This window comes from Drosophila suzukii, chromosome X (genome assembly GCF_043229965.1).
Source record: "Drosophila suzukii chromosome X, CBGP_Dsuzu_IsoJpt1.0, whole genome shotgun sequence".
NCBI classification, from domain to species: domain Eukaryota; kingdom Metazoa; phylum Arthropoda; class Insecta; order Diptera; family Drosophilidae; genus Drosophila; species Drosophila suzukii.
Genome location: NC_092084.1, coordinates 24,906,614 through 24,929,327, shown reverse-complemented (window position 1 = coordinate 24,929,327; position 22,714 = coordinate 24,906,614). Strand labels below are relative to the sequence as shown.

General features: G+C 46.8%; 2 protein-coding genes across 3 annotated transcripts; both read left to right on the top strand.

Annotated features, from left to right (window-relative positions):
* The first annotated feature begins 1,138 nt into the window (after positions 1 to 1,138).
* On the top strand, positions 1,139 to 1,790 carry LOC108010438 (uncharacterized). Its single transcript, XM_017075298.4, has 2 exons — positions 1,139 to 1,528; positions 1,589 to 1,790. Exons 1-2 carry the CDS (start codon positions 1,244 to 1,246, stop codon positions 1,778 to 1,780), a joined length of 477 nt encoding a protein of 158 aa, XP_016930787.2. The 5' UTR covers positions 1,139 to 1,243; the 3' UTR covers positions 1,781 to 1,790.
* Positions 1,791 to 17,631: 15,841 nt separating this feature from the next.
* Positions 17,632 to 22,240, top strand: upd2 (unpaired 2). 2 transcript variants are annotated; one of them, XM_036820056.3, is made up of 4 exons: positions 17,632 to 17,870; positions 19,993 to 20,525; positions 20,684 to 20,821; positions 21,033 to 22,240. In XM_036820056.3, the coding sequence occupies exons 1-4, from the start codon at positions 17,819 to 17,821 to the stop codon at positions 21,585 to 21,587; spliced, it is 1,278 nt and encodes a 425-aa protein (XP_036675951.2). In that variant the 5' UTR covers positions 17,632 to 17,818; the 3' UTR covers positions 21,588 to 22,240. The 2 variants fall into 2 exon arrangements, with proteins under 2 accessions (XP_036675951.2, XP_036675952.2); XM_036820057.3 differs by lacking the exon at positions 17,632 to 17,870 and adding an exon at positions 19,700 to 19,908.
* Positions 22,241 to 22,714: the final 474 nt, after the last annotated feature.

Genomic DNA, 22,714 nt, shown 5'->3' with positions numbered 1-22,714 from the left:
GACGAGGAGTCCAAGACGGAGTCGGAGTCGGAGACGGAGCCAGCGACAATTCCAGGGAACTCCATAAAAATAGCTAAACGTGCAGGGGCCGCCCAGAACTCTTCTCCATCCTACTCGGCACCGCTCATTTCATTTCACTTCATTTCATTTCACTGCATTTCAATTGACCGACTGCTGGCATTCTTTGCTGCCCGAGGGAAATTCACTTTCATCTTTTCAATAGGCAGCCGAACGGGCGGAGGAACAAGGACGATCAGCTGTGTGGGTCCTTTAATGTCTAAATTCCTGAGGCTGATTCCTGATGTGTCATACCGCCCAAGACTTGACCTGCTGCTGAGTTGCGAGTCCTGCGTTCTGCGTCCTGAGTACAGAGATCTACGATCTGTGATCCCTTTGGGCCCTTTGTTCCCTGCTAACTGTTTCGGGCCAGTCCCTTCCACCTTCCACCTTCAACCTTTCCACTTCCCTCTCTCTCGCCCGCTCTTTGTGTGCCGTGTAAATATTTTCCCAGCATCCTGCAAACGTTTTGACAGTTTTTATTAGATCAAAAACCGGCTACAAGTGGCGTGTGATAAATTGCGGCCAAAACGCAGCTAAGCAGAGATGGGCCAGCCCAGATATATATCTGTATACCTAGATAGGGAACTGGGAATACGAATAGTAATAGGAATAGAGGCATAGGAATAGGGGCAGGGGTCTAGGGATAGAGGAAAGATCAAGTGTCGCTCGCTTGGCTTCCCTTTTATTGTCTGATAAGTCGTGACTTTAACGCACACACACGGGGTCTCTGGAGTGCCGGCAATTAGGCCACGCCATCCAGAGTCCTGTTCTACCGAGCGTCTCGAATCCGTTTACCGGTATTGTTCGGGACTTAAGCACTTCAATTATTAAGACAATGCGATTTTATTATACTTGCCAATCACTCTGATTCCCTGCTAATACCCCGTTGAACCCTTTTCCCACAGATCAATCCTTGGGGCGCTCTTTCTGCGCGCACCATAACTCATCATCGACAGTCGCTGCCTGGGCGACGAGTGATTGATGAACTGCCCGAGTGCCCGGCACACTCACAGCCCAAATATGCAGGATCCCCTATCCATCCCCCATTGATCCCCCATCAGGGAGGCCGTGCTGCGAACGTCCGAGTCCGAATGATCTTGGCATCCCCAGAACTATACAACTGGAAATTTCGAGTCAACATATTGCCCAGGCCGTTCAGAAGGAGACACTACACAGGATTAGGATGCAAAATTCGACAGTGATCGGCAGGGTGAACGCGGGACTGAGTCGCTGCTTGAGCCACCACCGGAGGCTGTGTCGCGGCATTGCGGAGCTGGACCGCCTCATCTACAACGACGAGTTTCTCAAGGATCCGCGGACGCAGTGGCTGCTCCACCAGAGGCGGCAAAAGGAGGAGGAGAAGCAGGAGCAGCAGGAGGCCCAGGGGGGCTCCTTGGGGCGGATGCGAAGTGAGATGGGTCGTCTGCTGGGCCAGTCAAGGACAACACTTTCTCCGCCCTCCGGAAAGGTGGGTTCCTCTAAACTTGGATCGTATACCTTGTACCATCCTTAATCTCAATTTCTGCAGGTTAATCTTACCGTGACCCGGAACTTTTGCCAATTGCTTCAGCCGGACAAACCCAAGCCCAGAAGCCCCTCAGGACCGCTCCCCGCTCCCACCCCACTGCCCTCGCCCGAAAGACGTTCCAGCTTAAGGTTCAGTGCCAGTCTGCCTCCTCCCGAGAGAAAGGCATCCTCCAAGAGCTGCCGGAGCAACTAGACAGGACATTGGGCAAATACACTCCCAGGTCTGACAGAGATCTACGATTTGGATAGATCTGTGGCAGATTTGCAAGTGTTCTTTGTGGAATGTCTTTGGAAGTCTGGAAGCTGCATTCGTATCCCACACATTATGGGAGCAGGAAGATGAGGTGGAGGTGGACCACAAGGAGGAGCACAAGGAGGAGGAGAAGCTGCGTTCAGTATCCGTGCTGCTCTCGTTATTGTTATGAATAAGTTAATAACATGGCGGAAGGCTTCTTTTGTCGTGGCCCAAACAAGCAACAACCTGGCAGGCAGCGCTTATTAAATGATTGAAGCCTTTGGTGGGGCGAGGTGGTGGCAGCCGGGGGCCTGCGACTCGGAGATGCTGGACTCAAGCTGGGGGCCCCCATAAAAAAGGTGGAGACCTGGTTCTCGTTTTTGTTGCCTGCTCTTTTGTGGTTTTTTCCCTTTGCGGCCAGCGTCCACCGACCAGCGTCCAGCGACCAGCGACCAGCGACCACCATCAATAACAGAGCCCGGCGACGGGCCCGGGCCATATTTATGATTTGTTAAGCAACGCCGAACGTGCGAAAGGATAATCACAAGCGCCTGCTGGCACGCCCCCCTGCCTCCTGCCCCTTTTTGTGCTGTTTTGGCTTTCAAGGGGTCTTCGTTTTCGTTTGCGTCGTGTGTGAGGCATTTCCAAAATTGAGTCAATGACTTTTATTTTTACGACTGCGCCCTGCGCAGAGAAGTGTCCAAGATGGATGGACCTGCGGATCTATAGCCAAAAGCTGGTCCCGGCTTTTATGGCACTGCGAATTGAGCTATTAGACGGGGTCGATTGGGAGATCGCTGATCGCAGATCGCAGATCGCAGTCCTAGCCACGGCACCTGTTCCAGATCCACTCGAACTTTGACCACCGGCGTTGGTAGTTGGTAACCGCCCTCGGTTCCGAGTTGATTCCAATCTCGTCCACTCACCGACATCAATTATGTACTACAAAATTGTACAAATCATTTTCGATCGACCTCCGAAGTGTTTCAGCTGCCAGGGGATGGTGATGGTGATGTTGATGGTGATGGGTAGGGAAAGGTAAGAAGGACAGCTGTAAGGAGGGCTCCTTGACACGCTCGCAGGATTAGCAAGGAGGTGGGGAGGATGTTGTGTTGGCTGCTGCCGCAGAGCTGTGAAAATTCTTTGCATCTTTAATGAGCGCCGGCTTATCAATGGCCTCCGCCGTCATCCGCTCCACATCCCCAACCCACTTCCCATAACCATACCCATTCCCATACCCAATCCCGAACCCATTCCCATTCCCATTCCCAGTCTGATTGTTAACCTTTGAATCGGGGCATTAAAAAACGTTAACAAGCTGCGTAGCGCCGTCGGCGGCGTTAATGTCGAAATTGGCGCTGGCCCAGGAATGGCCAAGATCGGCAAAGGATGTGGTGATTGCGGGCGGGGGGCAGGAGATCGGGGCAACTGCCAACTGCCAACTGGGAACTGCGAACTGGGAACTGAGAACTGGGGCCTGCGTTTGCGACTGCGACTTGGACTGTTGGACTGGGACGGGGACGAACGTGTTTCTTAATGAAACAAAGCTTGAATTTTAAATGAGCATCATAAAGAACAATGAAAATGCAAGGAACAGCAACAACAAAGCGAGACCGGCGATCCGTTGGATGGACAAATGGAGCGGGGACCAGAGGGGGCTGAATGGGTGGAGAGGGGGAGCGCGGACAGCGCGAAATAAAAGCGCAGAAATGTTAAATAAACAATAAAAAACAATCCGCAGCCACTCTGCCCCGTCGCGGAGTCTGTCAAACTCGGCCAGCGGATTAAGCGCGGCCGCGCACAAGACGCACCAGAGATGGATATGGCAGCGATCCCAGGCGATCCCCGAATCCCCGATCCCCGAATCCCCGATCCCCGATCCCTGAATCCCCGTTCCAACCCACAACAATGCCAAAATCGAAGAGGGATGGGGAGAAGTCAGGAGGAAGTGCGGCGCAGTTCACGCGCCGACTGGTGAATGCAATACCCCAAAGTATACAAATTGTAATCGAATTATCAAACATTTTTGAGCACTAAAAATTCCATAAAGCTCAGATATATTATATACTTTAATATATATTTTAAAACTCTGGCTTGTTTTTGAGGTACTAACATTAATAAAACACTTTAAATAAAAATACTAATTTTTTATTGAACTAGCTAATTTAATATTATCACAATGATCGCTTAATATTTTCAAAACCAATTGAAATTTATAGTGATTTCAAAAACAGTACCATAAATTCTCAGCTAATCGGTTGTACTAATAATAATACTAAATTGTTTTATAATTTTTTAAGATATATAGCATATTCTATATTGACACAGTAATCTCTTCCAACCGGATTCGGTTGGAATTGTACATAAAAGAGATCTAGGAAGACCTTTTTGTATCACTCCGGGATCTTATTTTGTAAATATTTTACAATCGGTTGAATATAGTTTTTAGAAACCTTTTTGAACTTTTTAAAATATGTAAATGTGATTATTAAGATGAATATGGGGATGTAAATATTTAAATATATAAATAAAGTTATGATCAAAAAATTATAGTTAGGTTAATATAAAAATTGAACCGAAATATAAAACCCATTAAAAAACATTTTTAGTACTATATACCTGAAACTACATTCATTTTTAAGATTCCCACAAGTGTGAGATGATTGTCACTAAATTCATATTAAAGTCCGTAATTGAAGTGCAACACTATTGTTTGCCAAATGGGTCTCCTTAGAGGCTTGACCCATCCAGATGATAGGGTATCGACCGATAATCATGTGGGTTGGGATGTAAAACTTTTGCCGTCGCTGCTTAAAGGATTCGCAAATGATTCTGCGGTCAAAGATGAAATGAAACGAGCCCACAGGATCGCGGGTGGGAAGGGGGTGCGGGGTATACGGGGTATACGGGGTATACGGGGGGCTGGCCATAGTTGATTCTCTGGTGCTGGCCATAATTGGTGCTCATCTTAATGGCATTAAAATTGCATTATCGCTGTATTTATTGAAACGGTTTGTTTTAACAAGATTAACTCGGAGATACCGCCAGCAACAACAGCAATAACGACGGAGACCACAAAATGATTAACAGCAAAAGCCGCCAAAAACGGAATACCAAAATAATAAAAAAAGAATGGAAAGAATGAGAAAACGACGATTCGGTGTCGATCCGAAAACAGCGTTAAAATACGTGATATTTATGTGGTTGCTGCTGTTGTTGTCCCTTGATTGGCCCCATCCATTCCGTTGTTGTTGTTGTTGCCCAGTTGCTGCTGCGGGGGCCATAAAATATTTATAACATAATTTCATATCATTTTTAGATGATTAGATTCAATAAGGCGGCTTCCAGTTCGGCAGCTGGACTTCATTTGCGATACATTTGTATCTTTTCGAAGGGGGGTCGTTTGGATCCGTCGTTTGGATCGTTTTCCGGGGACCTACTCCTGCCCAGGAGCAGAAGAACCCAGCTGAGTCAGCGCGATGACGCCCACATGCATTCCCAGAACGCTAGAGCAGCCAATGGATCGATCGATCGATCGGTCCATGATGATGATCCAATACTGCAACCCTTCCGAAGGCTTCCGAGAAACTCTCATAATTATTATTTATGCATACAAATTAAAAGCAGAGCGCAGTATTTGCCAAAATCCGATCAAAGCGTTTATTTATGGCCGCTTTGTTTTTTTTTTATGGTATTCTGTTTCCAACGCGCTTATTTCATCAGGCCCCGAAATGCCAAAGAGTTTGGAATGCGTTGCTCGGGGGCAAACTAATGCCCTAGTCGAGATACAGATACTGCGATTGCTGCCCATTTCGAAATTACCGTTAGGTGCCGCCGGTTAGAGGCCTGTTTTTAGGGGTACATAAGCAATGGTAGCAGGCTAATCTATCAGATACCAGAGTATTCGTTGTTGACCCGAAGGATCGCGTTGCCAAGGGCTGGGTTGGCTGCTCCCCATCCGCTCCAGATTCCTTTGACGCATCTACTTATCATCAACTAACCTGCGATCGTGCGTCAGCGGCGACAATTAAATAGATTGAATGCGGATTGCGACGATTTATGACCTGGCAGCGGCACTTGGCACTTGGCATTTGCAATTGATTGTCGTGTTGCCCAATTAAACTTATTGCGGGCCGAGTAAATGAAATGTCAAATAAGTTAATTAAGCAACACGGCCGGTCAGTGGATGGAAATGGAAGTGGAAATTGGGAATGGGAATGGGAATGGGACGAGCCTCCGTTACGGGGGCGTGTTTCCCCGATAAGGAAGGCGATGATAACACCCGACGACCTTGTTGCATCAGCAACTATCTCTGCCGGTGGCGCATTTGCTGCACAGCGAGAAAAGTCCTGATAAGATAGTACCCAGCCGTGTGCCTGCTGTCCCCAAAGGTGCAAGCTTCAGGGTCAGAATATTACAAACGATAAGAATTCGACTTCCATTGAGCAGCCTTTGGGTGCTTCTCAACCGGGACTTTAAGTTATCAATGATATGATATGTTGACAATAAGTAGGAACTAAACGGTTAACAAATTAAGCCCTAATTGCCCATTATAAAAATTCCGCCGGCTGTTAAACGATTATTTTAAGTCAGGTATGTAAGTCATTATATGATAAGATTGCAGTGCTTTTTGCTGCATTTTTTGTAAGTTAGAACATAAATGGTATTTGTGCTTAGAATCAAACGTTTTATAATTATTGTTGTAAATTTAACAAAGGCTTTGGTTTAGTGAGGAAGAAATAGTATAGACCTTAAAAAACTTAGGAGTATCGGAAATTTATATTAAGTACTTTGAATGAAGGATGTATATTAATGTGGGATACTTCTAAACCGTTTTAAAAACGGAGTAAAAATTGATATCTAAGAAGAACTTAAGAAAACGGTTCAATCAAGTGAGTAATGCCATACGACATCCAAACTTGATTGTGTTTTACTAATATTGTTAATAATTTCTTAAACATGCTTAACGCTTTGTAGAATTAAACAAAAAAAGCTTAAAAGTTGAGACCCACAGAAATTTAAAGTAGTAAGTAGTATAAGTACTTAGGTAGTATAATAGAACTTAAGCCCTTTATCGCAAGAAATTGAAAACCATCAAGATTTTAATGAAATCGTTCAATAAAATATCTTAATTTAATTGTATTTTAAAGAGCTAATAATATCTTCAAGATAAGTTATACAGAGTTGGGTTTAAAATGAGCAATCCAAAAACCAAGATTTTAATGAAATCGTTCAATAAAATATCTTAATTTAATTGTATTTTAAAGAGCTAATAATATCTTCAAGATAAGTTATACAGAGTTGGGTTTAAAATGAGCAATCCAAAAACCATTGCAGATTACCTCCCTTGGACTCATGATCATTCGTGCTTTAACATTTCAAGTGTGTTTCGATTAGATTGCGATTATTGCAGTCGCCTGGCCCCTTTTCTCGCCGTGTAGCCCTGTGTCTGCGGCTGCAGTGATAGCCAGTATACCCCATATATACCCAATATACCGAGGAACCACCGAGGTGGTGCTGCTGACTCATCGGGTGGTTGCCCCGCATAGCGACACACTCTGATTTGCAGGCCGATTCCGTTTGGCTTTTGCGGGGGCTTGAACGCGCTCCGAGCTGAGTTGGCTTCTCACCTGGCGACGGGTTTCCAATCAGCGAATGCGAGTCGCGTGCCTTGACGTCATTGGGGCTCCCACCGGTGCCCCGCCCTGTGGCGCCCCCCCTCCCTTCCCGCCCACAAGGGCCGCGTTATAGATATACAAAGGTCGCCGATCGATGTTTACCCCACAATTCCGCGAGACACTTGGGACAGCTCATGTTTTCAGCCGGCTACGTCAGCGCGGCTCGATTTCAAGAAACATACAAATGTGTATGGGGGATCTTGGGGGTTTTCAAAGATAATGATCGCGCATTGTGAAATTCAGTTGCGGCGGAGCGATCGGAAGTGGGAAAAGTGGGTATGGTTACGAGCTATATTAAATTGCCGGCGGTTTTGTGTGTCAAGTGTCTTGGTACTTTTTTCTAACTTGAGTTAGGTTAGGATTTTCCAGCCATTCCGACAGGTGAGATTGTGAAATTATGCCCCATCGATCAGACGACTGAGGTTGCCCGCTAAAAATAGTCGCCCAATGGAAGGGATTAACCGACACGTTCCGGTGATCTTTGCGATCTTTGGTTTTCCATCTTAATTAGTGGTTAGCCTAAGCGCTCGCCTGATTACCTGATTACTTTCCCAGCGGAGACGGGTTTGGTATTTTTAGTCCGCAAACCTTCGAAGCTCTTTTGCGCACTTTGTGGGTCAAGACGGTCCGCTTCTGACGTCATGGAAGAAGCGGCGCGTGTTTGAAAGCCCAGCTCTTTGCCATGACTGCCAAATTTTGCACCTATGTATGTGTGCGTATCCAAGAGTTTGTGGCGTCATCTACGTCATCTACGCATGACGCATGAGCTCACCTGGTGGGGCCCAAGTTCATTGCGTAGGTCGTTCGCACAGTCTTTAATTGGGTTATTAGGAAACGATGAGTGCGCCGAGTTTATTTTTGGCACCTCGTCCGCTTTGCCATGGTTATAATTGGCCATGGTCTGCTACCCCAGTCCCGCTTGGTCCGGAAGCAGCTCCAGATACAGATACAGATACATTTACAGATACAGCTAGAGATACAGATACGGGTCCCCCATCTCCGTCTGGCTGCAGTTTGCCGGACGGACTCGGGGATTCGTTTTAATTAGCCGTTTATTGATTGACGCCAATGGAAACATCTGAATCTGCCCCGGGGCTGAATCATCCTCATCGCACAGCGATAAGGTGGCCAGGCAGCCGGTTGACTAATTGATTGATTGCTAAATGACCAGGTCTAGGGCAGGTGACCCTTTTCCCCACCCACTCTCCCCGTCTCCAGTTCTGCCTCCCACAAACCCATTCTTGGCCTGCCGGCAAACAAACAAAAATAAAGGTGGAAACCCCTGGACAATTATGCGCGGACACTCGACTCGTTTTCAGCTTTGCAACATCGGCGGCAGCAGTTCAAAAACCTCGAAATAAAATGCAACTAATACCCCGAACCAAACTTCTGGAACCCCTGGAGCCCTGGAACCCTGAAACGCTGAGAAGCCTCCTGCCTTCCCCGCATTGGCTGTATCAAATTTTGTTTAATTGTCGGCTGGGCTCAGTGTTCGGTGTTCGGTGTTCGGTGTTCGGTGTTCGGTGTTCGGTGTTCGGTACTCAGTATGCAGTCGTCTTCCCAGACATGGATTCTTCAACATTGTAAGCGCTTTTGCTGCATTGGCATCTTGTCAACCGCCTGGGCCCCCGTCCTCGAGATACTTTTGTGCCAGCGGCAGATGCCTCTCCATTCCATCCACTTGGATGGATGGATGGATGGCTGGCTGTTCCCGTTCCCGTTTCTGATACTCACTCTGATTCCGATTCGGATTCTGATTCTGATTCTGATTCTTCAGCCGCTGCTCCATTTGCTGGGCGAGTTGTTTGCGCTGTAAATCGATACATTTGCACTTGGCTACTTACAAATGTCCGTCCTGTCCGCGGACAACAACGCAGGCAACAGGCAACACAGGCAACATGGACAACAAAACACAGCGACGACGTGATCTCAGTGCGGCTTTGATGGTGGTCATTGCATGCCACCAAAGCCACAACAAGTTGATCAGGCTGCCCCGGGAGTGGGGCAAAGTGGAGTGGCTGAGGATGGGGATGGGGATTGCGGATTGGGGACTGCAGTAGGAGGCATCCTCTATCTAGGGCTGGGTCGAAGACGAAGCTCCGCACTCGCAGCCCTGATCGAGTTGCAGTGCCCCACCTCATTAGCCTTATTACATGTGCCACATCAAATTAACAACAAGAATCTGCTGGGATGTTGCTGCTGTGCCAGTGGCAGTGTTGCAGTTGCAGTTGCAATTGCAGTTGTTGCGGCCGAGAAAAAAGGAAAAAACCAGTAGAAACGATGTGCTAGACACCCAGATACTTTCCGACTTGCAGATACTTGTTACTCGGCTCGAAGGTTTGGTAACCGTCAAATAACATAAGTTTATTTTTGTACATTTTGATAATTGGTATCACTAGTTATTTTAGTCATTTGTTTGGCGTAAGATCATACTTACTCACTTGTTATTTAGCCAACATAAGTTATTAAATTATAAAGATTAAACTGCTAGTGTACTATGCCCTCATTACAACAACTATGTCAGTGATAAGACTTATTTAGTCATATCATTTTATGTCATTTTAATCATCTAGCTTACTATTACATTTGATAAGCTTGTATTGACAGGCAAAGATTTTCGGCAAGTGGAAAAACCTGACTCATCTGCAACCTTTGTTTACCGCAACCATTTCAAAAGACTCAAATGATTAATGGGCCTGAATCAAAGATATAATTAGTGTGTTTATGGGCAGTAATTATGCGACCCGATAGTGTTTATGGGCCCCGCCATATACCCTTGATTCGAGGTCGATACAGGGTAGCTCGAAGAAATCGGTCGAGAACAACAACAGCAACGGTGGGAGCCTGGAAATGGCCAGCGATGCGGAAGGGGAAAACGGAAAACGGTTTCCCCCGGGGAAAAGGCTCTGCCCGCGCCGCCCACCAGTCTCAGCTCGACGACCCTGCCCCCGGTGGTCCCGCTCCGATTTCTGGGTCATATTTTGCCCAACTTCCAGTGACATTTGAAGCTGCCGCCGACGCCGTGCAAAAAATACAAATAATAATAAAAACAAATGAAAAAGAAACAGAAACAGCAACAGAAACTGCTCAAAAAAACAGCCAAACAAAAGCGGGCAAAAGGCAAAAAGTCCAAAAAGCAACCAAAAATAAATAAATAAGAAATGCAGGCAAGGCACGACATGGTCAGGTTGTTTTAAGACCCGACTCGCCGCGCTTTTTATGAGCCAAAGTTGCTGTTTCTGTTGCCGTTCGTATGTAAATCAAGTGGATGCGTTTGGAGCGGCTACGTGTACGTGTGGAATCTTGAATTGCAATTTCAATAACGAGACACGGAACACTTTCAAGAAGAGACCGCAAGCCGAGGCAGCCGTCGAGGCAACACCCGAAAGCCCCAATGGAACTTGGCACTGCGGCGAAGACTAGATACACTAGCTATAAGATACAGCTATCTTTGTGGCAACAAACGAAAGTGCAGTTACAGATAGGGGGAGACCCTTTCTTCTGCGATGCTAGACTTTAGGAATGAAAAGCCTGATAGATAGTTGGATATACTATCACTTTTATCTCACCAGCTGTCTTGGCAAACGAGGTTAACAGATACTTGTGGCAGTGTTAGACCATCTTAGGGTATCCCCTGCCGTGGCAGTAGAATGGCCAACCTTGGTACACCCGAAATGAGCCATCGAAACTGAGCCAAAGAATTCAAAAAAGGAAATCGCACTGGAAATGGTAGCCGGGACAGAAGCTGGGACAGATCTTCGGGCACAGCGCAGGCGATCGGAATGCCGTTCCGGTTGGCCCTCCGTCCGAGGAAAAGCAAAAAGACCAAAGACCGCAGAAAAAAGCAGGCCCAAAAAACCGGGCGAAAACAAAAACATTAATTGCTCATCAATTGCTGGGAAAGGCAATCCAAACGAGTCCAAACTGACCCACACAAACACTTGTTGTTTGCTCTGCTCCCCGGCTATTCTGATGACCAGTTCCTCGGATCTGTGGCTCTTCGGTGGAAATTGGCAGGGGATTCCAAAGGCGAAAGGGGGCTGCGGCAAGGCCGTTGCGCCTATGCAAATCGCCAATTTATTTTTGGCAGCCGCATCATCACAGACTTTTTTTTGTTTGGCGACCCAAAGTCGAAACGGAAGTGTTTTCGCGATGTGTAAGAGCGCCAAACTTGGAGCTTGGAGCTCGGAGATCGAAGACCGCGGCTCGAGTGAAGTTTGCCGGCTGCCAGGCCACTCATAAAGTGAGTGGAGTGGCTGAATTCACACGCGATGAGTTGGCCCCAGTCGAGGACGGGAAACATCTGAGTCTCGGGGAGAAAACGCTTGGGTTACCAAGAGGATCAGGCCTGCCAAGGCCTAACAACAGCTCATCATAACTTGGCTTAATGCAGATCATAGAATGCTCAGTTCTGCGCGTCTCAGACTTTAAGTGGTATTATTAAGCATCTCTAAAATTTTCATAACATTTTTAATAGAAAAGAAATGTGGAAGAAATTATACAAATTCAAAACCTTATTAAATAAACATTAATAGAAAATTAAGCTGTTATCTTTTAAGGGAAATGTCGCTTACAAATCGTTTCTGTCAATCAAGGTACACTTAATCTGCACACTGCCAAATCTAGCAATGAACATGACACCGACAATCAGTAACTTAAACGCTGAATATTAATTCATTATTCTCCAGTGCCTTACACTGGCTTTTGTAAAATATGTAGGCATTAGGAATGATGGATGACCCTTGGGCATCTTAATATGGCACTAAATAGTTAGCTTGCAGCATTTTACACTTGACATTTAACACTTTAAACGCTCCATTTGTTGTAAGCTGACTTCTGATAATTCATTTGTATTCCCAGCTGGTTTTCTTGCTATTTGTCATCTGGGCTGGCGGCATGTTCTAGTTGAGAAATATTTTTATTTATTATTATGATAATGGTTTCTGTCAGTTTTGAAGCGTTGGAATATAAAATAATTAACCCTAAAATAATTTAACAATAATTTACAAATAATTGAACAAGGGACTTAGCTCCAGCTCAACCACAGTTGTTATTATTATAATTTAACTCTGAGCCAGTCAAGACAATGTGTAGATAGACGTGACACACTTATTGTAAGTCTCCCTGAGAAAAATATCCGATAAATAAAGCACATACTGATAAAAAACGTGATAAGTCCAAAGATCTTATATTCAATTTTAATAATTTTCGCATTGTTTTTCGTCCATTGCTGTTTTTATTTGTATACCCTTGCAGTGGGTAAATTGATTTCAATCAGAAGTTTTCAACGCATTATCGACCACAATAACTAGACGAGTCGATTAGACATTTTTATACTACACTTATTTCTAAGTGTATTTTAAAAATATTATAGTTTTGGTGTCTTTGACATATTAACTTCTTCTCGTAGGAATAACATTCTTTAAATATTTTAGAACTTCGGATTTAGTTCTTAAAATCCGGACGACTATATAATAATTATAGCTTTTTATTTTTGATCATATACATACTATATCAAAGGCTGCGTTCAGCAGAACAACATGATAACTGATTACTGATCCATCAGTAATTACTGCGATCAAGTTTGTTCTGCTGAACGCTCATGAAACATAACGACGTCGAAAAGGTAAAACATTTTAACTGAATAACTCCATTATGCAATTCAAATGTTTTCTTAATTTGTCCTAGCATAAGTTTCTGACAATCATTTATAAACAAATGTTTTTTTTTACTGAAATTGCGTTTGTAAAAAGATATCGTTACCACAGCAAAGGCACCATTCACGGTTTTTTAATAATTATTTTGGTAAATTATTTTCGATATTTCACTTATCGATACACGACAGCAGAAATGTATAATGTATCACGAAATGGTAGCGTACTATTTTTACGATCCCTTTGGAATTCATATGATAGTTTTGCTGAAAGCATGATGCCAAAATTCTCCCAAAAATTCCTGCATCATGATTAGTAATCATGTGCGTTCAGCAGAACTATCGTATGAATTCCATCAGTGATCAGGTATCACGTTGTTCTGTTGAACGTGCATGATTACTAATCATGATGCAAGTACAAATAGTTGCCATTGGAAATATCGGAAAATTAATGTAAAAATAATACAAAAAACCGTTCAATTTCGTTTTCCGTAAATCATCGACGCTTGTAAATTAAAATGGAAAATTATCTTAATATTTATGTTATTATATTTTAGTTTTCTATAAGTCGGAAATTTCTGTATATATATTGCTAACATAGAAACGACCTGCAAAGGTAGATAAAATTCGGCTTGCCAAAGTTAGATTTTTTCTTATTCTCTTCTTAAATGGATAAAATAAATTCAACAATTATAGGTAATTCATTATTTGTTAGCCTGAATTTTAATTTAAAGTCCTTTTCATAATATCGTAAGATTGTTAAGATAAATATGACTTACATCGTTTTTAATATTTTCTGCATGGATAAATCATGCAATTTACAAGGTTTTTTAAATTAATTTTAATATTTAATGGGAAATATTAGATAAGATATTTACTTTTACTATTTCAATTATTAAACTGTGCTCGTATTAGAGGGAAAAACAAGTCAAGCCCTGCCACCGGACCAGGCCAACTGCATCATGAGTTAGGGCTAGTGATTCCTAATCTAGTTCGGAGCGCCGTTGAATCATCGTGTCTTGGATCTGATATTAATGGCTGGCTGCCCCAAACATCAATGACTAACCATATAGCCACCCATGCCACCCCACTCCAATCGTCCCAATCGGACGCTCAATCATTGAATCCCAGTCCCATCCCCATTCCCCTGCCCATGTAGCCGTTGTCGATTTGCCAAACGCGGGGGCGACGTGTGTCAATAGCCCGCTCAGCACTGGAATCCGAACGGAACGGAGCGCTCCAGCGGAGCAGCGCTGGAAGCAGCGTTCCCAGCGGCGCACGCGACACTTGTTGACACATTGGGTCCGCTGCCGCGTTGGCGTCGTTGGCACGCGATAAAGTTCGCGGCTCGCGCTCCATCAATTAGTCATAGAACGGGTCTACGGGTCTGGGAATGGGTCACATGGATGGGGCCTGCGATTGGCGGCGGGAGGGGGCTGCTAAATGCTAATTACAGATCGGCCGGCGACGGACGATAAGCGGGGCGATTTCAATTATATAGCCACCACGCATTAATATTAATAACGTCGATAATAATCCGGCGAAGGCGTAGCATTAGCCGTGCGATTTGTAGGCATCAAGGTATCTGAGTACCAGGGTACTAGGGTATTAGGGTATCAGTGTGTCGTTTGTGAATTATCGATTGTTTGCCCTGGAACCGAAACTGATAACTCACAGCAAATGGCAATTACAGCGAAATTCGCAATTGGCCGAGGGTCTTGTAGGGGGCTCGCCAACGTCACAGAACATGACACCTACGTCAGCGGGGTGCCAAATGCCAAGGGCTAAATTTAGCGCCAGGTGCTAAGCTGGACTGAGCCGATTGGGTTAATTGGATGCGTTGGAATAGGGATACATGGCGAAAATAATATGGGCATTAGTTGGGATGAGCCAAGGTAATTACGATTATCCTTGAGACTATGCAATGGGTCGGTAAAAATGCAAAAATGTCTTATCTTAAACATCTAAATCGAATTATTTTACATGTATTAAGTAAGTATTAAGCAATGCCTATTATTAGCCATGCTCTTTATATCACCGATATGAAAACCAAATAAGGATCCAAGTAACTGATATATAAGATGCTTGACTGATTAAATTCTTGGCCGCTATCTTTGTTCACACAACTACGAGATACAACTTCCCAGAGGGGCTAGGTTCACCAATTGTTCCCTGTGCAGCAACCTCCGGCTGAAGAGCTACCGGTGAGTCAGCCCATTCATGTGTCCGGCCAATGCAAAGTGCCCCAGTTGAGAGACGACCGACTGAATGGAGTGGTATGGTACTATATGATATATGGTATATGATATGTGGTATATGGTATATGGTATTTGGTATATGTGTATCGCAGTATCACAGCAGTATTTGGGGATCTGGGTTGGTGGGGGCGTCGCGACGACAGTCTTGATTATTCATTCATGGAACGGCATTAGTCAACACCCACCGAAGACAATTGGCTGGGAGGTGAACTCCCTGCCCGACGCTGCCTCAAAGTTCAGCCTGTGACGACGCATGGCGATAAGAGTTCAGTGGAAAAGTTGGCTCAATTACTGGTAACCGGCGTTGAATCAAAACCTTTGCCTGCCGCCCAATGTATCGTAATGAGGCCCAGTCCATTAAAATTAGACCACAGTGGGCCGCAGACGGCCCAAAAAGGCCCAGCCCATCGATCTATCCACTGGTCGGGCGACAGTCCAATGCCACCCCACTGTGGCTGTAAACTTTTCCACGGGACCATATCGCTATCGGGCCCTACAAAAACGCGTCATCGACGGTCTCAAGACCCCAGAAATTTGGCACAATTTCGAGGACGTCAGCATGTCATGTTTTGATTTGCAGGCGTGCAAACGATTTCGACACGAGGGATGATGTTTCGATTTGATCGCCGATGAGTTAGGGGGCAAAGATCACCCGTTTGGGGACCGCGATATCACGTATAACATATCTGACGGTTTATCAGGGGGCCCGGTTGGCAGATACCATCCATTGAAGGTTCGCAGATCGTAAATCATAGCGGCGATCTCGTCTAGATACTGGAGCGGGCCAAGAAACTGGACTACAAAAAGCTATCGCCGAGCCATGGGAGAGTCCATTCCCAGTTCGATGGCCAGCTAACAGCCAGCCAATGTGCGTCAGTTGGTTTTGCTTTGGGCAGATGATCTAATTACCGATCAGATTTGATCGTACTCTTCGCGGCCAGCGGAAAGTTCCGCAGTGAAATACGTGACAGAAAATGGGAACGTGATGGCCTTGTGAGTGTGAATGGGCTGCAATCCAAGTCAGAACTTAAGAATTTCGGGAACTAGTCCTAATGTCTTCTAATAAGTCTGAGTCGCTTGAGATTAATGTAAGAAAATGCAATGATATGTGTTAATATGGTTAAGAGTAGGAATATATAAGGAAATAGGATTATAATAAAGTCCTTTCAGTAAAAATAGTTTTCTTGGTTTTGTTTATATAACTCCCTAGGATTTCTCAACTTGTATGCTCCCATTGGATTCCTAAAGAGCGTTTCGAAACCAAGGCTCTAACTTTCGTTCAGAACTCCATTGGGGGTAAGTCAACCTGTTTGGGGCACATAGACCGTTGTCACCGGTTCCATCTCAAGAGTCTGTGAAAGGGGGCTTCAAATGGGGGGCCCGAGGAGGGGCCAAATGTGGCACACGTGGACCCAGAGATCTCTCCAAGATTTCCCATGGCCTCTCGGTCGCAGCCGAAAAAATCCCCCGTATTTGAAAAACATGAGTTTTGAACCCGGTCCGCAATCAATGCAATTAATTTCGCATTGAGGGCCCCCCCGAAAAAACTAGCCCCGCCACGCCCACCCCCCCAGAGACCCCCAGTGAGGGGGGCTTGTGACGCAAACAAAAACCTCAATGGCAGACAAACAAAGTGAAGGTGTACATAATGAGACACATGGACGCGGCACACGTACGCACACTGCCCCGGCCGAAAGAAAAATCCCCCTGGCAAAGAGTTGTGTGGGAGCCTCTGGCGGGGGGTGGCGAGGGTTCGGGGAGGGTTCGGGGAGGGTTCAGCGAGGGTTCAGTTCAGGTGGGGTGGCGCAGCGCCCAACTACATACGTAATTGATGAAAAGTAAATATAAAAATAAATATAAGTGTGAATGGGGGAGCACTGCCGCTGCCGCTGCCGCTGTCGCAGCCGCTGCCTCTGCCGCCGTCGCTGCCTCGGCAATCATCGAATCAAATCCAATAACAATTATAAGCGTGCCGCGCACTTCTGACTCCGATTTCGATTCCGATTCCGATTCTTTCGCACGACGGCACTTCGTCGACTCCATTGACGTCGACGGCGCTGCCGCCGCTCTGCCGGGCAGATAGCAATAGCAGGAGCACCAGCGGTATGTCGACTGCGGCAGCGGCAGCGGCAGCGACTGGGGCTGCCCCACAGGCGGCCGGCGATTTTCGTATAAATATAAAATTATGCGACGACCCGAGACCATGAATCAGTTTCGCTTAGACACACGCCAATGCTAATTGTCCCGGTTTGTGTTTGTGAACCACCCATCAATCCGCGAACAACAATCACTACAAACATTCCGAGCATAACCCAGCGGATCCGAGACAGTCCTGACCACTGATCTCCCCAACCATCATCCAGTACACACATCAGTATTATTTACACACACACAGTATTCCATTACCATGGATGGTGCCAAAATAGAACGTGATCCGGCCCCGAAAATGCGACATCACAGTAAGTAGGGGGGTCCAAAGTCCGGGGCATTCTAGTTCGGCAATTAGATCACCGCTTTCCCAAGATAACTTTCCCCGTCTTTCGCAATTGTTTATAAAAAGATGATAGGCTGGCTATGACTACGGCACGGCTACGGCTACGGCTACCCCATTACGGAATACCCTCGATCGGTTCCCATGATTAATGCTGTGTTTGACTAGTGTGCTAGTGTCTTCTGTCTCACGTGGTGAATCCCCTTTCCGGACGGCGAGTGATCGAACTGTTAATAATCGGCTTCGACGCTAATGCCAATGCTTTTAAATGGCAAGGTGGAGTGTGGATGGTGGAGGTGGATGGTGGAAGGTGCGTTGAGGCCACCTACTTACCTCCAAGAGCAGCTCCATTAAAGTTTGCCACAGAAACCCTCTATAGAAAATATTACAACCAAACTTTTGAATTCAAAGGGGATTTATCAGAAATGAACAGTATCCACGTTTTCCAATTAAATACATTCCATTGGTATCCCATCAAAGATCCTTAACATGGAGTATTACAAGGCAGTACTAATAGTTTACCTCAAATCAAGTATACTCCTTTGGTATCCCCTCAAAGTTAGTTAAGATAGAGTTTTACAAGGTATTACTTAACAGTTACCTCTTCAGTCAAATATATTTGATTGGTATCCCACATCAAAGTTTGTTATCATAGAATTCTACAGGACAGTACTTAAAGTGTTCCCCAGATCAAAGATATTCCAATTTATTATTTATTTATTTAAGCTAGTAAACATGGAGCTTTACAAGGTAGTACTTAACAATTTCCCCAGATAATTAGAATCAGTTTAATCAATGAACTCGTTGGGATTGTTCATTCAGAACACGCCTTTTATAACCCTGATAGCTCCCGATTGCTCTTGATTTACTCCGGTCCGGCAATCTCTCGAGATCCCTCACATGACCACCCCAATCGCTCGCGTGCAATCCTCTCCAGCTGCGATCTAGTTCCTGTGGGACTGCGGGATCGACTCAGGCTATAAGCAGCTATGAGATAAGGACACTATCCACTTTCGCTGGCCGAGATCGTAAAGCGGTCTTGGGGCATTAATCACCGGAATCGAAATCGGAATCGGGCCAACAACCAGAACTTTCCAATATCTCGATTACCGGCCAATTAGCGATTATGGCCTTGGCCAGCTGATCGCCGGGCCAGCAGCAACAACAACTAGCCGGGCAGCACGTGCCTTCGCAGTCGTCGTTGCCGTTGCCGTTGCCGTTGCAGTCGCAGTCGCAGTCGCAGTCGCCGGTCGGCAGCGCAGTCGACGTCGATTGGGCAGCGTTATCAAGTCGCTGACCTACGGCAATGCGCCGTCGAGTCGAGCGGAGCAGAGCGGCTGGCGACTATTGGTCGAGAGCGGCTCGAGCGGGAATCTGAATTATTCAAAAGTCGAGCGGTCGGGCTGGCTGGTGGGCGGCCAGGTGCCAGGTGCCAGCGGCCTGCTACGTCACCGTTGGCCGCAGACTCCGCCGACGACGTCTGGGAAGCGTCTGGTGGCGAAAAAAAACCCAAATACCTATGAGTAATCTTTCTGGTGAAATTCAGCCAAAAGCGGAGAGGCGGCCGGCGAGAGCGAGAGCCAAAGAGTCGCGGAGCCACGGAGCGTGACAAATGCTCAAAACAATTTCGAAAAATTGCTCAAGGCCCGATCGGCAGGCAGGCTGCTGTAATTGCACTCACTCGACTCTCTCGCCGCCGATCGATTTTGCCTGGGATTGGGCTGGTAGGTTGAGATACTGAGATACTGAGATACTGAGGCATTGAGTGCGTGAGCGGCTGGCAGCTGGCGGCGGCTGGCGGCTTACAAATCTTCCAGCGCCGCTGCAGCGGCAGTCACTTAGCCAGCAGCCGTCGAGCAGGAGAGACCGTGGAGTGAGCAGCTCGCAGTCAGCCAGCCAGCTAGCCAGTTAGTTAGCCAGTTAGCCAAGTTAGTTAGTGTTAGTGATAGTGATAGGCGCGAGAGTGCGTGCCACCGGACCACCAATGCCAGCCTTTACCTTAAACGGTACGCCCGGGATTTCCCCCAGCTGCAACGTGACCAGCCCCCCACTAACGCACACCCCTCTCCCCTTTCTCCATTTCCCCACAGTCAGCAGCCAGCAGAGCCAAAGCAGCAGCAGCAGCAGCAGCAGCAGCAGGAGCAGCACACACAGCAGCCAGTGGAGCTGCCACAGTCGCCAGTTGCTGCTGGTCATCATGATCCTGGCCGCCGTGATGCCACCAAACACCCAGGCCCGCCATCTGCGGGACAAGGTGGCACTGGACTACGCCTACGACGAGGACAACTCCGGACGTTCCTCATCCTCGTCGGCCGGCGACATCCTGCCCGCCTTCGATGTGAACCCTTACCGCGGCCTGGCCGAGAGCTTTGGCGAGGGCAGCTACGACAGCGACCTCAGCCTGAGCGAGAGCAGCTACGAGGAGATCGCCCAGGCGGCGATCCGGGCCGCCAGGCGGGAGATGCGCCGCCAGAGGACGCGGCACGCCCGCAGCCACAACCTGCGGCTGTTCGCCAGCAAGTCGGATGTGCCGGAGTGGGAGAATCCCTGCGGCGGCACCTACACGGCGGACGAGAGCCTGAGCGATAGCAGTGCCAGCCAAGGACGGGTGATCAAGCGCAAGGTGAGCAGGGAAGCTAGCTTTAAAGGGGGTTCCACTTGGGGGATACCCTCAGACATTAAAGAGTTCAGGGTTCAGCTACTTAACCAGAGCAGCCAGCATGTTTTGTCACTCCGCCAAGAAGCATTACTCATCGTTTCCCCTTCCTTCTCCCCTTGCAGCACCTCGAAAACCTGCGGAACATCACGATGAGCGAGTACCAAGACATTACCCACCGCGCCACGCTGGAGTACGGCAACCATCAGCACTGGCAGCGCGAGTACAAGTTCCTGCCGAACATGACGAAGCCCACGAGCGCGGTAAGTTGAGTGATGGCCAAAACAGAGACTGCCACTGAGATGGAGGCCGAGACAGAGCGAAGCGGACCTGCTCCGCCCTGGGCGGCGCAGACCAGTTTCCCCTGTCGGCCCGCCTCATTTGCATGCCCTTCCCAGTTCCCACTTCCCAGTTGCCAACTTCTTGGCTAACCAACTAAAGAACCAAATAACTAAAGAACCATCTCTTTTGCAGGTGAAGCTCAAGACCTGGTACCGCCACATGCAGACCTTCGTGGGCAGCTTCTCGTATCTGGGCCGGGCGCAGTACAAGTTCCGCAAGGACCAGCAGAAGAGCATCAACGAGGCGGTCACCAAGGAGCTGCACGACCTCCTGGTCAGCGCCCGCTACATGCTCTGCGAGATCGAGTCGACCATCAACTCCTCCTACCCGAACAGCAATGGGGCCAAACTGAGCCGGGTGAGTCGCCAGGCGATGGAGGACCGCCTCAATTTCCATACGCCCGCCAATGGGTCGGCGGAGGCGGACCAGCGTGACCTCAAGGTCAGCAAGGAGCTGTACTTCCAGTACCTGGACAATGTGTGGAAGACGCTGCACCGTGTGCTGCGGCGACCGCGACGCAACAGCGGTGAGCGGCGCCACCTGGCAGCGACGTCGGCGGCGGCGGGCCATGGAGCGGGAGCGGCAGCGAGCGGCCTGCGGGCGGGCAGCTCGGAAATGCTCGACCTGGGCTCCTCGAGCGGATCCGGAGGGAGTTCCGGCTCGGACGGCGGTTCCTCCGAGTCCTGAGCTGCGCCTGAGCCTGAGCCAGCCAACCGCGGCAACATCACGCCCTTCCAGTATTACAGCGAGTGCTGCACAGCTGCAACATTCCCAGCTTAGCAGCTTTTCCGCTCAGCAGCTTTCCAGCTTCCAAGCCAAATAGAGGACCACCACCCGACCACCCAACCGGGAGAGATCGAAGAATTTTTGTCGAATGCCATTTAGACACGTACTTTAGTATTTATTTATTTATTGAGAGCATCGAGTATTAGAGCGCCTTCCATTCCAGTTGCCAAACGGAACAACCCACTCCAATCCACAATCCACTCCATTTTCCCACTCCACCTCCATCTGGCCATGTGCCACCTCGACTATTTATTTCCCATTTAGAATATGCCTATTTTTTTCTCTATGTGTAGTAATTTATTTATTTATTTGTATATCAATATTGTATTTATACCAACTTATTTGTGAATGGCATGCTTGTCTTGCCAAGAAAAACCAACAAAAAACCAGCCACTTACAAAAAAATGCTTAAATCTACTGTGATTTATTTTAAGTACTTTTTTTGAATAGTTCTTAGTGAATGTGAAAATCAATTGTGAATGAAAACGAAGCGAAGTATTGTACAGACATTCTTGTGCTTAGTTGTAAGTTTGTGCGAAATAAACTTAGAAAAGACAAACGGAACTTGTAATTCATTTGCGGGGTTTCAGAGGGCTGCCTTTTACATATATCCCCAGCTAAATAGATGTTTATTATATAAGCTGAGTAAAAGGAACAGGTGTCTGCTTGTTCGGTATGCTGAGGTCTTCTGCTATTTCCGAGCAAAAGCTTATCGAGCTATTTTTACCATTATCAACTCATGAATGAGTAACTAAACCCTCCACTAAATGTGAAGGCAAATAAAGAAATCTAACTTGGGCATGATTGATTTACCAGATATTCTGAAAAAAGTATTAGCCATACACCAACTCAAAAAGTTAATGTTATTTATAGGATACCTATCATGCGTTTTCTTATAGATATCCTATATCTAATAGATTGAGTCTCGTTTGTGAGTCTTTGCCCCTCCTTAAAAAGTTTTCTTACATGGTCGGAGAAAAGAATATTGTTAATATCATAGAAGTAGTGTTGACAGAATATATTTGTTG